Source organism: Saccostrea cucullata, unplaced genomic scaffold, assembly GCF_032062105.1.
Source record: "Saccostrea cucullata isolate Sc308-1 unplaced genomic scaffold, CSIRO_AGI_Scuc_v1 ctg206, whole genome shotgun sequence".
Taxonomy (NCBI): domain Eukaryota; kingdom Metazoa; phylum Mollusca; class Bivalvia; order Ostreida; family Ostreidae; genus Saccostrea; species Saccostrea cuccullata.
Window position 1 is genome coordinate 365,899 of NW_026934771.1, and position 16,597 is coordinate 382,495.

General features: G+C 38.3%; 1 protein-coding gene across 1 annotated transcript in view; it reads right to left on the reverse strand.

Moving 5' to 3' along the window:
• The window catches only part of LOC134241360 (baculoviral IAP repeat-containing protein 6-like), a 42,235-nt gene that overhangs the window by 11,810 nt on the left and 13,828 nt on the right, over positions 1-16,597 (reverse strand). Inside the window, exons 25-46 of the mRNA XM_062723430.1 lie at positions 16,161-16,447; positions 12,547-12,777; positions 11,861-12,044; positions 11,270-11,437; positions 9,219-9,462; positions 8,072-8,267; positions 7,769-7,918; positions 7,093-7,521; positions 6,871-6,998; positions 5,868-6,784; positions 5,478-5,648; positions 5,079-5,279; positions 4,530-4,806; positions 4,115-4,365; positions 3,763-3,868; positions 3,200-3,421; positions 2,429-3,015; positions 1,888-2,081; positions 1,510-1,657; positions 922-1,161; positions 515-631; positions 33-197 (exon numbers count right to left, since the gene is read on the reverse strand). Coding sequence (XP_062579414.1) covers positions 33-197; positions 515-631; positions 922-1,161; positions 1,510-1,657; positions 1,888-2,081; positions 2,429-3,015; positions 3,200-3,421; positions 3,763-3,868; positions 4,115-4,365; positions 4,530-4,806; positions 5,079-5,279; positions 5,478-5,648; positions 5,868-6,784; positions 6,871-6,998; positions 7,093-7,521; positions 7,769-7,918; positions 8,072-8,267; positions 9,219-9,462; positions 11,270-11,437; positions 11,861-12,044; positions 12,547-12,777; positions 16,161-16,447 — 5,613 coding nt within the window. The remainder of the gene's footprint in view (positions 1-32; positions 198-514; positions 632-921; positions 1,162-1,509; positions 1,658-1,887; positions 2,082-2,428; positions 3,016-3,199; positions 3,422-3,762; positions 3,869-4,114; positions 4,366-4,529; positions 4,807-5,078; positions 5,280-5,477; positions 5,649-5,867; positions 6,785-6,870; positions 6,999-7,092; positions 7,522-7,768; positions 7,919-8,071; positions 8,268-9,218; positions 9,463-11,269; positions 11,438-11,860; positions 12,045-12,546; positions 12,778-16,160; positions 16,448-16,597) is intronic.

Here is a 16,597-nt window from a genome sequence, read left to right on the forward strand (position 1 = left end):
TTAAGTACATGTAAATGCCGATATCTACTTACTTGGCATGGATTTGTGGCAGATGCCTAGAGTGGGAAGTGGCATCTGTGAGCTGGAGTTTCCCAGGTTCTGCCTCCCTCGGCGAGTTGGGGGTCTGGGGGGTAGAGATGTCTTCCCAGACTTATCCTCTTTCTCTCTCTTCTCCTTTGCTGCCATACTAGCTGCTACTAAAGGATAATAACAAAACGTCAAATCTGTGCAGACTAAGGCACCATCCTTTACATTTTGACTTTAAGAAAAGCATATTAGCAAAGGTGTAGAGATTACTTAAATTTTGCTATTTATTCTGCATCAGAGGTAACCATCATGTCTCTATGCACAATAAAATTGCTAAAATTACTTCTCGCTAAAATTAAGTACTGAGTTTTAAGGACTAATTGCTAAATTTGTGTCTCACTAAAAATTTTACTTACTGGGTATACCATATCTTTCAATATCCATGTTAAAATGAATGATGTGATATGCATGCGCTACATATACATACCCACAGAACTGGAAAGATAGCTGGCCATCTCTGTATAATTACTCAGGTTGTCTTTCTTGGATTCATCACTTTTTTCTGATGCTTTCTCCAGGAACTGACCAGGAAGGAGAGGAAGGTCTGAAATTGTTAAGCAAGTAAGATACTTTAAATTTAATTGACCAATATACGTTTTTCATATCTAGCTTGTAATAACTTATTTGATTTGGTTAGAAAGCATGGACTAAATTTCTATACACCTGATTTGAGGGTTTATGGAAATAAAACCCCGGGTAAATACCTGTACACCCTGAAGTGGACTTGGTTAACTAATAATTTACTCCAAATTTCCAATATAGAGTAAAAGATATCCTTGTAAAAATCTTTACAATAAAATAATATGGATAGTGGATCCTATGATTTTATCTCACCTGTGACTTTGCTTGTTATCTCGCTGATCGTTGTGTGAAGACTGACCAACATCACCTGGGTGTTACGTCCCCCAGTAAAGCGGGGGTGATGTACACCGTTGTTTAATTTGGGCTGCATCATGATCTTCCCACTCTGTTGGCCAGACTTCAGCACTACCAGGACCTTCTCATCCTCCAACAAGGCCTGAAGGAACAAACACCTGGTGAATCCCGAGAGGGGGAAATTCCCCAACAGCTGACCTGTTAAGAAAAATATACATGCATAACACTATATACACATGAACAAAATGTAAAATTGATGGGATACATTAAAATTACTAAAATTAGTTTTTTAAAATTTTCCTGTATTGAACTATTTATTCTAATTTTTCACAACTGTGCATGATATAAATTAATTTTAATAGTCATTACGTTGTTACAAGAGACAGAGATGGGTCTGCACTATCTACTATAAATTTAATAAAATACTCAAAGATTTTTTTTTGGATGAATATGTACATAGTGTACCATGCACAGCACAATGTGGTATAATTTATGTATCCATATAATATTTGTTGGATACAGCTTAATCTCCATCTCAAATGTTACCTGATTTTGAGGAGGAGCTCTGCTCTTTAATAACCTCTGATAAGACTTTGGCAAACAACAGCTGGTTAATGATGTGACAGGACATGACTTGTGTGAAGAAACAGACAGCAGCTGACTCAATGCTTCCTCGATTCTCCATCGTCATGATCTAAGAACAGGAGATGAAAAAAATCAAATCAGGAGTGATGGAATAATCATTTTCTTTTTATACAACTACATGTACATGCATCTTTATCAAAAGCAAAAATTGAGTCTTTTTTATGTACACCCCCCCCCCAATTTTACGCTGTGTAAAAACATTATAGAGTACGTTTTTTACTTTATGTTGCAATATACATGTAGTTGTATTACAGTGTAAAACCAATCAGTAACACTGACCCCTTCCCTGGGAATGCTGGCTGGAGCTGTAGTGGACTGTATGGGTGTATTACACAGCATGGTCAGTAGGGAGGGCCAGAAGATGTTCCCCTCATGTCCCCCCAACCAATCTTTCATCAGCGGCTCAGTGGAAACCTTGGCCAGGAAATACAGAACAGAGGGCACCATGTCTGCTGTTATCCAAAGGGCTTTGTCTGAAATAACCAAAATCAGTATTTCAATGATTTTTATACATAAAAGAAAAGTATAGGTTGGTATATTGTGAAATCAGATATTTTCGTGGGGTTTTTATTTTTATTAAATTTTCTCCACCTATGAAATTAAATCCCTTTGAACCAGTATTTTTTCCTCAATCCACAAAAATACATGTAAGTGAATTTTTAGTACTTTTTTCTTTATTATTTTTAAATAAGCATTCTTGACATGAATTACTTTTCACATTACAGCTGACCTTGTTTAAAAAAATATCTTTACTATTATATTGCAAGTACCTTTTAAGTCAAAACCGCTAAAACATTGTATACTTAATTCTATGACTTACCTGACACAGTCCTGGACATGGATCCCAGCACTGACCCTGAGGCCCCACCCTCGTCACACATGGACTTGTGGGCATCGGTCATTCCCTCTGGAGGTGAATAATTCTCCGTGAACTGAAATATCACTTTGTTACAGAACTCAAACAAGCCCTGGGCCAGCACGGCCGGAAATCCTGAATCTAGTAACTGTTTAATGGCCACAGCAGACTGACAGGTCAGAGCGAGGGTGGAGAGACAAGACTCCTCCAGGGTGATGTGATGGAAGTCCTGGGGGAACCTCTCCTGGGTCTGAGACCGCGGTCCCTCCTGGGCACTGCTGGCCTCCTTCGAGTCGTCCGTCATGGACCGGTGGTGGCGGTTGTCCTTGGAGTCGTCCGTCATGGAGCCCTGGTGGAGATGGGAGTTGTCTTTGCGGTCGTCGCTGATGGAGGCCGACAAACTGTTTTCTCCGGTCACAGTGATGCCCATCCACAACAGGATCTGGGAGAAGTACTCGGGGTTGATGTGACAGATAGCACACAGTATGTAATCTACCGACTGCTTCAAGTTATTGTCGGTTTTCAGAGTTGTGGACCATTCATAAAGGAAACTGAAAAATGAAAAATTTACAGCAATTAGACTTCCCCCAAAATTCCATGCAATTTCTGGTAGTTTTTCTATTTTTGAAATAATGCTTCAACTAGAGAGATGATCAGAGGGTAGAAAGAGCTTAAAAAGACTCATTTTTCACACTATTAAATTTGGAGAAATTTCCCTTATACGTATTCCTGTACCTGACTAGCTCCCTGGTAACAAGACCACCGAGATCATACTCCACAGGTAGATCATTGCTCTGCCACAAAATGGCCGACACCACTTGTATGTGGGAGGGGGCGGGACTAGGAAGGGAAGATAACTCCTGCTGAACTCTCCTGTATCCTTCAGAAGTGGAGAGTGAGGACCTCTGTAGGGCCAGTCTGGCACTGTCCTTCAGCCAGCTCAACAAAGCCTGAACTCTGTAAACACAAAACAACATTGTTTATATGTATAATCTGAATGATAAATATTGTGTTCTTAGTGGGCTTCATATTTAAGCTACTTTATCAAAGACAAAACTGTGCATGAATACCCTCAATAGTATTGTCTACAATTCTGGTCAATTAATACAATAACATACAATATAAAGCACACATGTATGTATAAGTGGCATTGATTCATGATTATGCCAAACACTCAATACCCAAAGAATTATATCAATTCATGAACAAATACTTTTCTTTTCTTTTCTTTTTTAATTCTATTAGTTTAAAGTTATCTCTTTCTTCCTTCCTTATGTGATTTATTGTGTAACACATACCTTAATCTTGTTCCATGGTCTTGGACCATTCCTAGCTGATACAGCAATTCCACAGTGGATTCATTGGCCTGGCCACTAACTTTTCCAAGGTATGGCATACCAAAACCTTTTAAAACAATTAATTCATGAATTATCACACATACTTAACTATATCATTGTAAAATCAATTTTTTGTGGTTTGAGGTAATAAGAGGTTTTAAGGGATTTGATTTCATGGTTGAAGATTAGTTTTATGAGTCTCTTAATGAAAATTTAACCCTCATAGTACTTGTATAAACTTAGCAAAAATGTTCTGTCTTCTTCTATGGATAATGTTAAATTCACTTTCACTTCTGACATCGGAGACCTGTACCTGAATTAGCCCTGTTGCTGGGACTCCTGAGTATGTTGTCCACAAGAGCCAGCCCCATGTCTACGGAGTGGAGTCCCAGACACAGCAGGACCTCCTCAATGTTAGGGACGTACACACTGGATATAGGGGAGACCAGCAGGGCCGAGCAGGTGTTCATCAGATTGGGGATCTGAGCCGCGCTGTTAGCTACAGCTTCCTCCACCTCCTTGTAGGCTGTCAGGCAGTGATGTAACAATCGGATCCAACGAACACTGCAATAAATCATAAATACATAAAAACAAATTTCTATCTTTAAACATTTACACCCCCCCTCAAAAATTAACAGTAGATTTTCCACTCAATATTGAAAAGACCAACAAAATTTATAAACATGCATCTTATAATCCACTAAATTATCCATTTAAATGACACAAACCTTGACCTGGCAACATAATCCTCGTTTGGCATGAACACATTCTGAGGTGCTGAGCTGGAGTCTCCGAAGGCACTGTAGCCCATCAGCATGATCTGTGACAGCCCGATGGTCATGGAGTCCCGGGCCTTGTGGAGCCTGATGGTCACCATGGTGGCTATCTGTGGCCGCTGGAACTGCAGCTTGATGAAGGCCAGACTGCTGGTCATCAGGGGGTGACAGAGGGGGGTAGAGGTCACTCCGTCATGACTCAGTTCTAATGACACACTTGAGGGACAGGCTAAAGTAGGAGAGTATCAAATCCAGATTTTACTATAAATTCTATCTCTCATATTTGCAATACAGTAAAATGTACTTATAGCAAAATGTCAGTGACAGACAATTTTGCCTAATTCATTATGTTCCTTGTGAATACATTTTAAAACCACTGGGAATAAAAATCACTTTGATATAAATGTAAATTCCTTAGAAGCTATCTTGAAATTGTAGAACATTTCTCCATTTGAACCCTGTATTTAAGTATCAATTAATAAATGATTACACATTACTTACTTGTGAGTGATGTACCATGGGGCTGTATCTGGACCTCTTTGAGTAAGACAGCAAAAGGCAGCTGAATTGTTAGATCCACCCATGCCTCGTCAGGGTAGAAGTGGTAGGACCAGGCGGCCGAGCGAGCTCTCCTGTGTGGAGGAGAGGATTGTATCAGGACCTCGGCCGGACTGGCAGTGGGACTACTGGAGCAGATGTATCCTAAAAATAGAACAGCATGTTTACTTGAGCAAATGTATCCTAAAAATAGAACAGCAGGTGTACTGGGAAACCCCCTGATCAGGTGTCTTAGATTTCTTTGCATCATTGAACACTAATAAATTCTTTCAAAAAATTTGTTTAGAAATAAAGTTGATTTTTTTTTCACATTTGTAAATGAAAATAATAGTGTGTAGTTACCTAGTGGAGCAAAGTTTTGTAAGCCATCTGGGGACTCAAAATCACTGTTCTTTTTCTCTAAGCGAGATCGGCCATTGAGGTTCTGCATTATGGTAGATATCAGACTAGGGTTTGTGCTTATTATGCGACAGTTACAGTTGACTAGATTTTGACAGATTATAGATATTCCACCTAGAGAAGCAAAAAAAAAAATTCATTAAAAAGTTTCTTCAATCAGTTCACAATATACACATACTGTACACATACTATAAGATTATAGTAAACCTAGAAGAAATTTCTTGATGTACTCTACATTCATGAAAAGTAAATAGTCTCAATATCTGAAAAAAATGTGGCTACTTTGGATTAAATCTATTCTAAATATTAATTGAACATGTATGTGGCACTTACCCATTTCTAAGAAGGTATTAATTGATCTAGCACTATCTAGAACTTTGAGTATGAACCACAGGAGAGGTTCAGAGAGTTTGTTCAGGGACTGCTGTGTTCTGACGCTGTATGAACCGGACAGGTACTTGTACAGGGACTCAATCACACACCTGCTGTCCGAGCACAGCCTGGTTAAGGTCACCAGGATCTGGTATATCCCGTCCCCCACCGAGATCGGTTCACCCCCAGTAAACGTCTCCTGCATGTTGCTGGAGATTCCTCGGCTTCCCAGAATCATAGCCATCGTGTTACTGTTGCAGTAGCTCAGGGCCTGTATCAGATTGCACATAATTTGATGGTGGCCCAGGATTAAGTCTGTGACATAGGCCTGAGTGTTGAGAGTTTCTGTCTTCTGTTCGTCGGTCTGTTGGCTCTTTTCCTCATCCGACAGCCTTACCCCTGGGGTCGGGGTAGAGGTGGCCAGGGCCTGCTCCAATTTGGCAGAATCTGGGACGGGTTCTGACATGCTGATGTTTGTGGGCGTCATGGGTTCCACGGTAGCTGAAGAGTCCATGGCCACAGAGGATCCACGGGCATTCCTGGGAGAACTACACTGAATCTGAATCAGATTGTTTACAAGTTTCAGAAGACTACACATCAGGAGGTCCCTGCTGGCATCGGAAGTCTTCGAATCGCCACCCCGCAGGAAACTGGCAAAAAGTCCCCCAAAACAGGACCTGGCATTGACAGAGTTCTCTGAGGTACTCCTACAAGAAACTTTCTCCTGACACAGAATGTGTTGGTGGACTAAACTGCTAATAGACTCGATAACACTGATGGCATTACTCAGGTCTACATTCTCATATGTCTGATCCAAGATAAAGTCCATGAATTTACACTGAGCATCTAGTGGACCCAGACCACAATGGAAAGCCCCTCTGTAAAGATGAAATTTGTGTATTAATCTGTCAAGCAGCATGACATAGCTGACATTTCAAGGTGACAAAAGAGAACAACAATTTACCTTTCAGCACTTAAAGTGTAGACTAATTTCAGCATCAGCTCTTTTAATTTCTGATGATAGTCTTGAGGACATTTTCCCAAAAGTCGTAATAAAAATTCATAGAATGCTTTGGTAGCAGCAGGACCAACCTAAAACAAGGAGAGAAAAATAAAAATTCAAACTCACATTATTTACTCCATCATTTTTCAGGAGACAAAGAAACCAAAATACAAGATAACTCACAGTTGAGAACTGAACAGAAGAAGCAGTAGGCCCATTATCTGACGTCCCTGACAAAAACTTCTTGATGACACTGATCAAGTTAGGATCAGACAATAAAGGAACAATCATGGACACCTCCCCCACCTCGCTGAGACCGGGAATCCTCTGATTGGCTATAAGGGTGAGGCTCTGGAAGGCCAGCACCCAGGAACTGATGGGGAGACTGGGGATAGCCGTGAGGACCTCGAGGAGTGTGGACACTGAGGAGGAGCTGAGGAGAATCAGAGGAGTCCTGGAGGAGTCGAATATAGGGCCCCCCGAGGCGTCGGTATTGCCCTCACTGTTCAGGGTCAGCCAGAGCTGTAGGAGGGAGTCCAGGTTAGAACACTGAGGGAGGAGGTGACATAACAGGTTGTTGTAGCAGGAACTCAACATCTCAGCTGAAGATACCTGAAGCATTGAATATTAATTATAACTATAAAAGCATAAAGTAATTTCAGGTGCTCTTATTCAAAATTGCTTTTCAAACACAATGCACTAAATACTGTACAATCCATTATGTTTCTTTTTTTTATTCAGAATGTTGCATACAGATTGGAGAAAGAGAGACGGAAGAAATTTTGTTTCCAAATATCTCTTTATAAAGGTCCTAAAATGAAGCAAGAAAATTGGCTATCAATATACATCTGTACAATACCTCTGACTGTGAGAATGAAGCGGTGGCCTGTGACAGTTCATCATCAGTGGGGGGCGGGGCTGAAGACAGGGAGTGACCTACATAGGGGGCTGGTGGGAGGGTGTTACTAAATGCCTGCTGGACCCCCTCAGTATGCAGTGACAGCATTACCTACAACAGAAATAAGTAACTTAAAATCGATTTTAAAAATCCTCTTAATACACACACATTTATTCACTACAACTTTATTGTCAGTGACAGATTGACTTCTGTGATTTTCTGTGATCTGTACTTTAACTATCAAACAAAGAAATCATTGCATACCTTTAACCTGAGTTCAGCCTGAGTTTCCAAACCAAACTCCAGCCTAGCGTCCATGGCAGTGGACATTCCCTGGGCTCCGGCCACCAGACTACTGCGATAAGATGACCCTGATGTCCAACTTTCTCGATCCCGCTCTGTGATCTTGTCCACGATTTTTTTGATAAACACATCCTTTTTCTTATCTTCAGTCTCAGGTCTGAAAAAAAAATTAAAGTCTCCATTACATGTACTACCATTCTTTGGTTATACAGAGTGTTTATCTTAAAAATAAACTGAACTACTACTCCTCCCATATCTAATCATACAAGAATGTATACGTTTGACTATTCTATTCTTTATCATATTTTGAAAAACTACATTTAGACTTTAAGTTGAGCATTAAGGTAGTTAGAAATCAAACAGATTTATAGGTAGGAAAACAACATCAAGATTGAAGTATATACATGTACATTTATATGAAGGCTATGAAAGACAAATAAATCATTGTGAAAACTGACAAATTCCTCATTTTCATAAAACCATTCTCTTTTCCACCATGATTAAATCTTTGTTGAACACATTCAAAAATAGCATATTTAAAAAGAATATACAAGCAAATCATGTTTACAAAGAATCACATGTATATATATATATCAAAGAAATACACTTAAAGCAAAGACCTATGTCATGTTTTCACTGTAAAAATTTGTAGCTTTACAACATGTATAGCAACATATTTGTGAAATTGTTTACATGTACATGTTGTAAAACTTATTCAAATGGACTTTTAAGTCATTTAGTAGTTAAACCACAGGTGCACCCTACAGCAACTTCAACTACAGTTTCTTAAATGGAAAATAGAATTATTAATACAGGGACCCACTGTATTCAGCTATCATGTCCACCTTTTCACATTGAGCCAGTGGCCTCAACAAGTGTCTGTGTGGTTAAAACTGAATCTGCATCCTGAAATATACTCTAAATCCATAATGCGACGAAAAGTTCTACAAGTGAAAATATCCCATTTTGATCTTGACCTTCAAATGTACTAGATGAACCCAAAGCCCCTCAAACCAATTTTGGTTACACACAAATGTGACACCCCCCCACTCCCACCACCTTAGCTTTGATTATTGAAAACATGACACAGTTTGACTGAGATACACACATTGAATTGGCCACATCCAGTGTTCCATTCAAACTGGAGGTAGGCAGACCAGATTCAAAGAGGATTTGTTCAGGAGGGGGTGGGGGTGGAGGTACGACAGATTCCCCAGTCACGTACGCGTGAAGTTTGGCGGAGGCGTCATCCTCGTAATCCATGTCGTCCAGAAGTAGGTCCACCATCAGTGATGACTCTTTGTCAAAGGCCATCTTAGAGGGCTCCTCCTTACTGTCTGATAGCTCCATCTCTGTGTACAAAGGTATTACATTATTGTTTTATTTAGCTAATCGCCTTGAGAACATGATCATGGCATTTTCATCATAACTCAAAAATACTATTTAGTACATTTCTAACAAGAGGCCCAGAGGCCACATCACTCACCTGAGCACATCGGCTAGGAAAAAGCAAATATCAGATCAGAACTGAAAGTTAACTGAGGTGGGTGGGGAAAGGGGGGGGCTTGAATTTTAATACTAATTGAGAATGCCTTCATACAATACCAGAGGATGATTTCACATGAGTTTCATCTTTCCTGTCTCAATGGTTCTTGAGAAAAAGATTTTTAAAGATTTTTCCTATATATTCCCATGTAAAACATTGATCGGCCATTTTGGCCCCACCCTACGCCCAGGGGATCATGATTTGAACAAACTTGAATCTACACTACCTGAGGATGCTTCCACATAAGTTTCATCTTTCCTGGCCCAGTGGCTCTTGAGAAGAAGATTTTAAAATATTTTTCCTATATACTCCCATGTAAAACTTCAACCGGCCATTTTGGCCCCAACCTACCACCGGGGGTCAATATTTGAACAAAATTGAATCTGCACTACCTGAGGATGATTCCACATGAGTTTCATTTTCCCTGGCCCAGTGGTTCTTGAGAAGAAGATTTTAAAACATTTTTCCTATATATGTCTATGTAAAACTTCAATCAGCCAATTTGGCCCCACCCTGCCCCCAGGGGTCATGTTTTGAACAAACTTGAATCTACACTACCTGAGGATGATTCCACATGAGTTTCATCTTTCCTGGCCCAGTGGCTCTTGAAAAGAAGATTTTTATACATTTTTCCTAAGATTTTTAAAATATTTTTCCTATATACTCCTATGTAAAACTTCAATCGGCCATTCGGCCATTTTGGCCCCACCCTAAAACTGGGGGTCATGATTTGAACAAACTTGAATCTACTCTACCTGAGGATGATTCCACATGAGTTTTATCTTTCCTGGCCTAGTGATTCTTGAGAAAAAGATTTTTTAAAATGTTTCCAATATATTCTTATGTAAAATTTGATCGGCCATTTTGGCCACACCCTACCCCCGGGGTCATGATTTGAACAAACTTGAATCTACACTACCTGTGGATGATTCCACATGAGTTTCATCTATCTTGGCCCAGTGGTTCTTGAGAAGAAGATTTTTTTAAAATGCCATTAATTTTTTCACTAATTCATAATTATATCCCCTTGGAAAAGGGCGTGGCCCTTCGTTTGAACAAACTTGAATCCCCTTCACCCAAGGATACTTTGTGCCAAGTTTGGTTGAAATTGGCCCAGTGGTTCTTGAGAAGAAGATGAAAATGTGAAAAGTTTACGACGACAACAACGACAACGACAGACAACGGACAAATTTTGATCAGAAAAGCTCACTTGAGCCTTCGGCTCAGGTGAGCTAAAAAGTAAACAACGCCGACAACAACGACGACAGACAATGGACAAATTTTGATCAGAAAAGCTCACTTGAGCCTTCGGCTCAGGTGAGCTAAAAACACATCTACATAAAACACAGTATTACATTTGAATTTTGACAACTGAAACACTGATATATCAAATTCCATGGATACTGTATGTGAAAGTGATTTGGAAATTTCATCCATGTTTTTTTTACCCTTGATAACTTAAATCCTGGGATATCTCAGTCCCATTGCTTCTGAATAATTTTTATAGCGTATTTATAAACTTCACAGGAATCCTCCAATATTGTTTGATTTTTATTGAAACATACATTACAGTGAAATGGAAGCTACAAGGTACATGTAAGTATTTATAATACCTGGTGTATCGGGTACACTGTTGTCTTGGTCTGTATCCAGATCCTCCATTGTGGGCAGGCTCACACTGTGGGGGAGACTCTCGTCTGTCTCGGTGGTGAACCCTCCTGTGGCTTCCTCTCGAGTGTCACTCACGCTCGAGTCAAGGTGAGCAGGATAGAACCTCTCACCTAAAAACACAAAGTAAAAATAGTAAAAGGAGGTGTTTTCCCAGAAATCGAATGCTAACATAGAATATTTACCCATGTGCCGTCATTTACATGTATGAACATTCATTCATTCAAAGTCCCAGAGATGTTTCGTGAGAAAATAGCTAACTACCTGTTTCTGGGATATAACTCTCACATATCCTTCGCATGAACTTGTAACAAAATTTAATTTCCTTAGTAAAATACTAGTACATGTACAGGAAATTCATTGAGACAACTTCTAATATTTGCAGTTAATGTAGCAGAAGCAATTACATGTAAACACAAGTACTTGAATTCTATTTGTGATGACAAAAGTGAATACAATTCATGAAACTACTGGAATTCTGCTTTTATCAAGATTAAACCAGGTAAAGACATTGACAGCCGAGGATGCTGACTTACCGTCCAGTATGTCCTGTAGGAGACATGTAATTGCGTGCCCCGCCCAAGGCCCACCCCAGCTGACATTCCCGTAACTAAACTCCAGGTTAGAGGCCAGTAGAATCAGTCTCTCTAGCTGCTCCTGGGTCATAGCCTCAGCCAGGGTGATAGCGGGCCTGGTACTCACACACACAGTGGCTATCACCTGTAACAAAAAAATAAACATTGGTAATAGCGGGCCTTATACTCACACACACCGTGGCTATCACCTGTCAGAGAAAAATAATATTGGCTCTCGAGATATACAATGTGTCATAAAATGTCAGTAAAATAGGATACCATATTTTCCAAAGCCTAATTCAGTACCCCCAGGAGAAATGTATGTTTTGCATCTTTTTAAAATTTTAATTAAAGTTATCTAATTTTTGTTTTTATTGGTTTTTCCCATTTATTACATTATCCTTATTATTTAAGACATTAAAATTGATACCTGTGTAATGCAATAATCATTTATACATCTGAAGAATCATAATCAAATACAATTTAAAGAACATGGATGCATACAAATACATGTACAATGTATTTACATTTTCAACTCCGCTACCATCTAACAGACAACATCAAAAGATGATAAAAAAGGGGTATTCTATCAGAAATATTGACCCACCCATCCATCCTGAAAATTTCACACCATCATAAACTTTTACCTTGCATGTGATGAGGAAGAGATCCACATTACAGGTGAAGTCCATACTCAGTAGTAGACACATCAGCCCCCTCACTACCCTCAGTGTCTTCTCTTTAGACAGAAGTAACACTCCCTCTTGATCCACCTCCCCGTTACTTTTCTCCGACTCGGACACACACTCAGCTCTGGGGCCCATTTTTCTCAGCATCTCCACCTCTGTTCTTCTCATGTGAATGATATCTTTTATATGCTATAATAAATTAAACAATCATGTACACGTGTCAGGCATGACCAAATTGTCTATATGTACTCCAGACAGTTGATGTTCCAAGATATTTGGAAGCATTAATAAAGCAAAACACTTTAATTAATTACAAAATCCTTAAATAGAATGGAAATAAACTTTTTTTTCTGTTTCACAGCAACATTCTGACACCATACGTGTTTTTATCCAAAAATGAAAAGGATACAAAATCTAAATCAATACACATGAAACTAGTGGGTATTGTTTTTTTAACAAAAAACACATGTCTCCCCTTCTTTAACAACATTAACAAATGAAGTTTTACAATGAAGGTGAAAAAGAATAATGCAGTGCATCTTTCAAGTCTTTTATAGGATCTAAAGTAATTGTCTGGTCTTGCTTTTTTCTTAATTTAATCTTAAAAGAAGAAAATGGTCAAGGTCAAAAAAATTGATGTAGTGTATTTAGTCTTAAAGTTGTCTTTACTTGTTCCAAATAACAATCCTAATGTCAAGAAAGGTATCAAGTTATCAATTCAAATATATTTCATATGAACGTTTGACCTTGACCTAATAATAATTGGATCAAGGTCAAAAATTTTCATCACATAATCTCTCCATCTAAGTGTCCTCTGCATGTTACAAGTTTGAAGTCTAAATGTCAAAAGATTCTCAAGTTATGTTCAAAACATGTTTTTTTCTCTATTTGACCTTGGGTCAAGGTCAAAGTCCTTGTGCACTAGATCTTGTATTTAATGTCTTCTTTCTATGTTACATGTTTGAAGTCCTAATATCAAAGGGTACTCAAGCTATGACCTAAACTCTATTTAGATGTGAAAATTTGACCTTGACCTAATAATATTGGATCAAGGTCATATAATATGATCACATAAACTTTCTCCAATGTGTCCTCTGCATGTTCCCAGTTTGAAGTCTAAATCTCAAAGATATCTCAAGTAGTGGCCAAATCATGTTTTCTATATTTGACCTTGAACAAAAAAAGGGTCAAGGTCAAAGTTCTTGTGCACTGCATCATGTATTTAATGTCTCCCTTCTATGTTTTAAGTTTGAAGTCCTAATATCAAATGGTATTCAAGCTATGGCCTAAACTCTATTTTGATGTGAAAGTTTGACCTTGACCCTTTAAACATTGGATCAAGGTAAAAAATTTTGATCACATACACCCTTCTCCTATGTGTCTTCTGCATATTCCAAGTTTGAAGTCTAAATGTCTAAGGTATCTTAAGTTATGTTAAAATAAGACTATTTGACCTTGAACATAGAAAGGGGTCAAGGTCAAAGTTTAGGTGCACTACATCTTGTATTTAATGTCTTCTTTCTATATTTAAAGTTTGAAGTCCTAATATTAAAGGGTACTCAAGCTATTGCCAAAACTCTATTTTAATGTAAAAGTTTGACCTTGACCTTATATATAGATCAAGGTCAAAAATTTTGGTGGCGGACACTCCGCCTTAAGGTCATCTATCTAAGTTCCAAGTATGAAGTCTTCAGGTCAAAGGGTATTCAAGTTACGGCCTGGACAAAATTTGGATGAAGAAGAAGAATAAGAAAACTAGATGAAACTCGTTGCGAGCAACGAGAGGTCTTCCGTCCGATTCAGGAAAAAAAACGTAAAATCGAGCTGAAAAGTAAAAAAAAAAGATTTGCACACAAGGGGGATTGAACCAAAGTCGCCACATGAAATTCCAACGCACTAAATATTACGCTATCGGGACCTCTACTCTAAATCTACTTGTATATATTAAGGAAACAGTGCTTCTCTCTTAAAATTATGAAAGGTGGGTCACTATTCAAATTTTAGCGCCAAACGCCACGAGTTAATCTTCGCCCCTTTTCTTTGGAATGTTCTATTAAATAGTTTTGATAGCTTCAATGAAATTAATAAAAAGAACGTTCTTATAGCCTAAGATTCGAAGTTTAGAAAGTATGTTTAACACATTTTACAATTTCCATATTGTATATATGCATGTAACACTAAAGCGGTGAAACGGATATGATTTTTTTTTCAATTTCCTGTTTATCCTCAAAGTGAACTATCCCGAATAGTTAATCGAAAAAGGTTGAAAAGTTTCGCCGGAAAACATGGCTCGCCACACACCCTCCCTACGACTGTCAGGAATCCGATATCATTTATGCTCAATAACTTGAATCAGGTCTTTAAGACAAGAATGCTAAAATAAACTCCATGAAGCGATCTTAAAAAAAAAATCGTTTTCTTATTTTTGTCTATTTATTTGTTTAATATGACACAAGTGTGCATAGGAAAAAACAGTGGTTAATATTTATACTGACAAAATTAATTGATATTCTTTTTTGAGAAAGTATTACTTATAAGTATGATTTAAGATCTGTTTTTCGGCGATGCACAAGAGATATTAGGTATCGAATTTCATTTGCACATTTAGTCTTTTCTTTTTCTACTTTGAAAACCAGCCAAAACTAATTATAGAAGAAGTTAGTTTGACACAGAACTGCAACGTAAATACGACGTGACAATCCATGTATTCCTTTGTCTTCCATTTATTCTTATGTTACTTTCGTTCAAGCAAACGCTCGGCTGACTCCGTAAACACCTATTGCGAAATGTCGGCGTTGACAGAGACATCCGCCATTTTGGACCCGCTTCAGATTTTTGAATGCTAATATTTAGAGTTTAGATTTATCAACATTCAAACAAATTGTATAGTAAGCACTAGGAGGAGGGTTTCTATTAACATACCAAAAATAAATGAAAAATACTGAAAAACAAAAAAGTTGGAAAATACGATTTTTTTAATGTGCATCTCGTAACGACAGGAAGTATTGACGACGCACGAGAAGGTGATTCTGCAAACCACAAAGTGACAAACTATCGTCTCCAATAAGTCTCCAGATCATATCTTTAGCCATTTTGTGAAAAAGGGGCACAAAATTGCATTTTAAAATCAGGAAATTGTCAATAACTTGGCAGCGAATTTTCCAAATTTCTCTACGGATGTAACAACTTCATATAATAGACATATTTTTTGAAAGTTTCATGAAAAACTGCTGAATAACGAGAAATCGCCTGCACAAAATTTTGTCAAAAAAAAAGAATAATAATAATAATAATAATAAGAATAATAATAAGAAACAATAGAATCACTATAAGGTCTTCCGTGAAGACGGAAGACCTTAAATAAGAAGAAGAAGAAGAAGAAGAAGAAGAATAAGAAAATCGACAAAAACAATATGTCTCCCCTTCGGAAGGGGAGACATAATTATTAACTTTAACCATCAATGCAAAAAGAGATTATTAGAATCAAATCGAGGAGGGGTCTTTAAGATAAAAACTTAAACTTGGGAGACCAGTTTCAACCTGAGAGGGATTTCTCGAACACATATTCTCACCTTGGAGGCATACTTGGACAGCTCCTTTTTGAACTCTTTCTCCTGCTGTTTTAGCAGTGTATTACTGGAGTTCTGGGCCGCCTTGTCTGGGTGTGTGGAGAAGAACGTCTTCTGGGCCTGCTGTAGATCCATCAACTTCTGCTTGTGATGTAGCATCCTCTTCTGCATGGATAACCTTGACCCCCGCACCAGCTTGGTGGACTTGGCCTTGGCATTGCTGGCTGCCAGTGACCCAGCAGAGTTGTGGTCTCCTTGTATGAAGTTCCAGCGATTCGGGAGGGAATTTCCTAAAAACAATTGAGACACATTATGGGTAATTTAAGACACATGCAAAGTTGGTGAGTCCAACCAAACAGGGGAAAATTATTTTTACATGTGGCATAGTTACATGTCATTGTTAACAATTTTATGAACAACTATATTTTCTTATACAATAT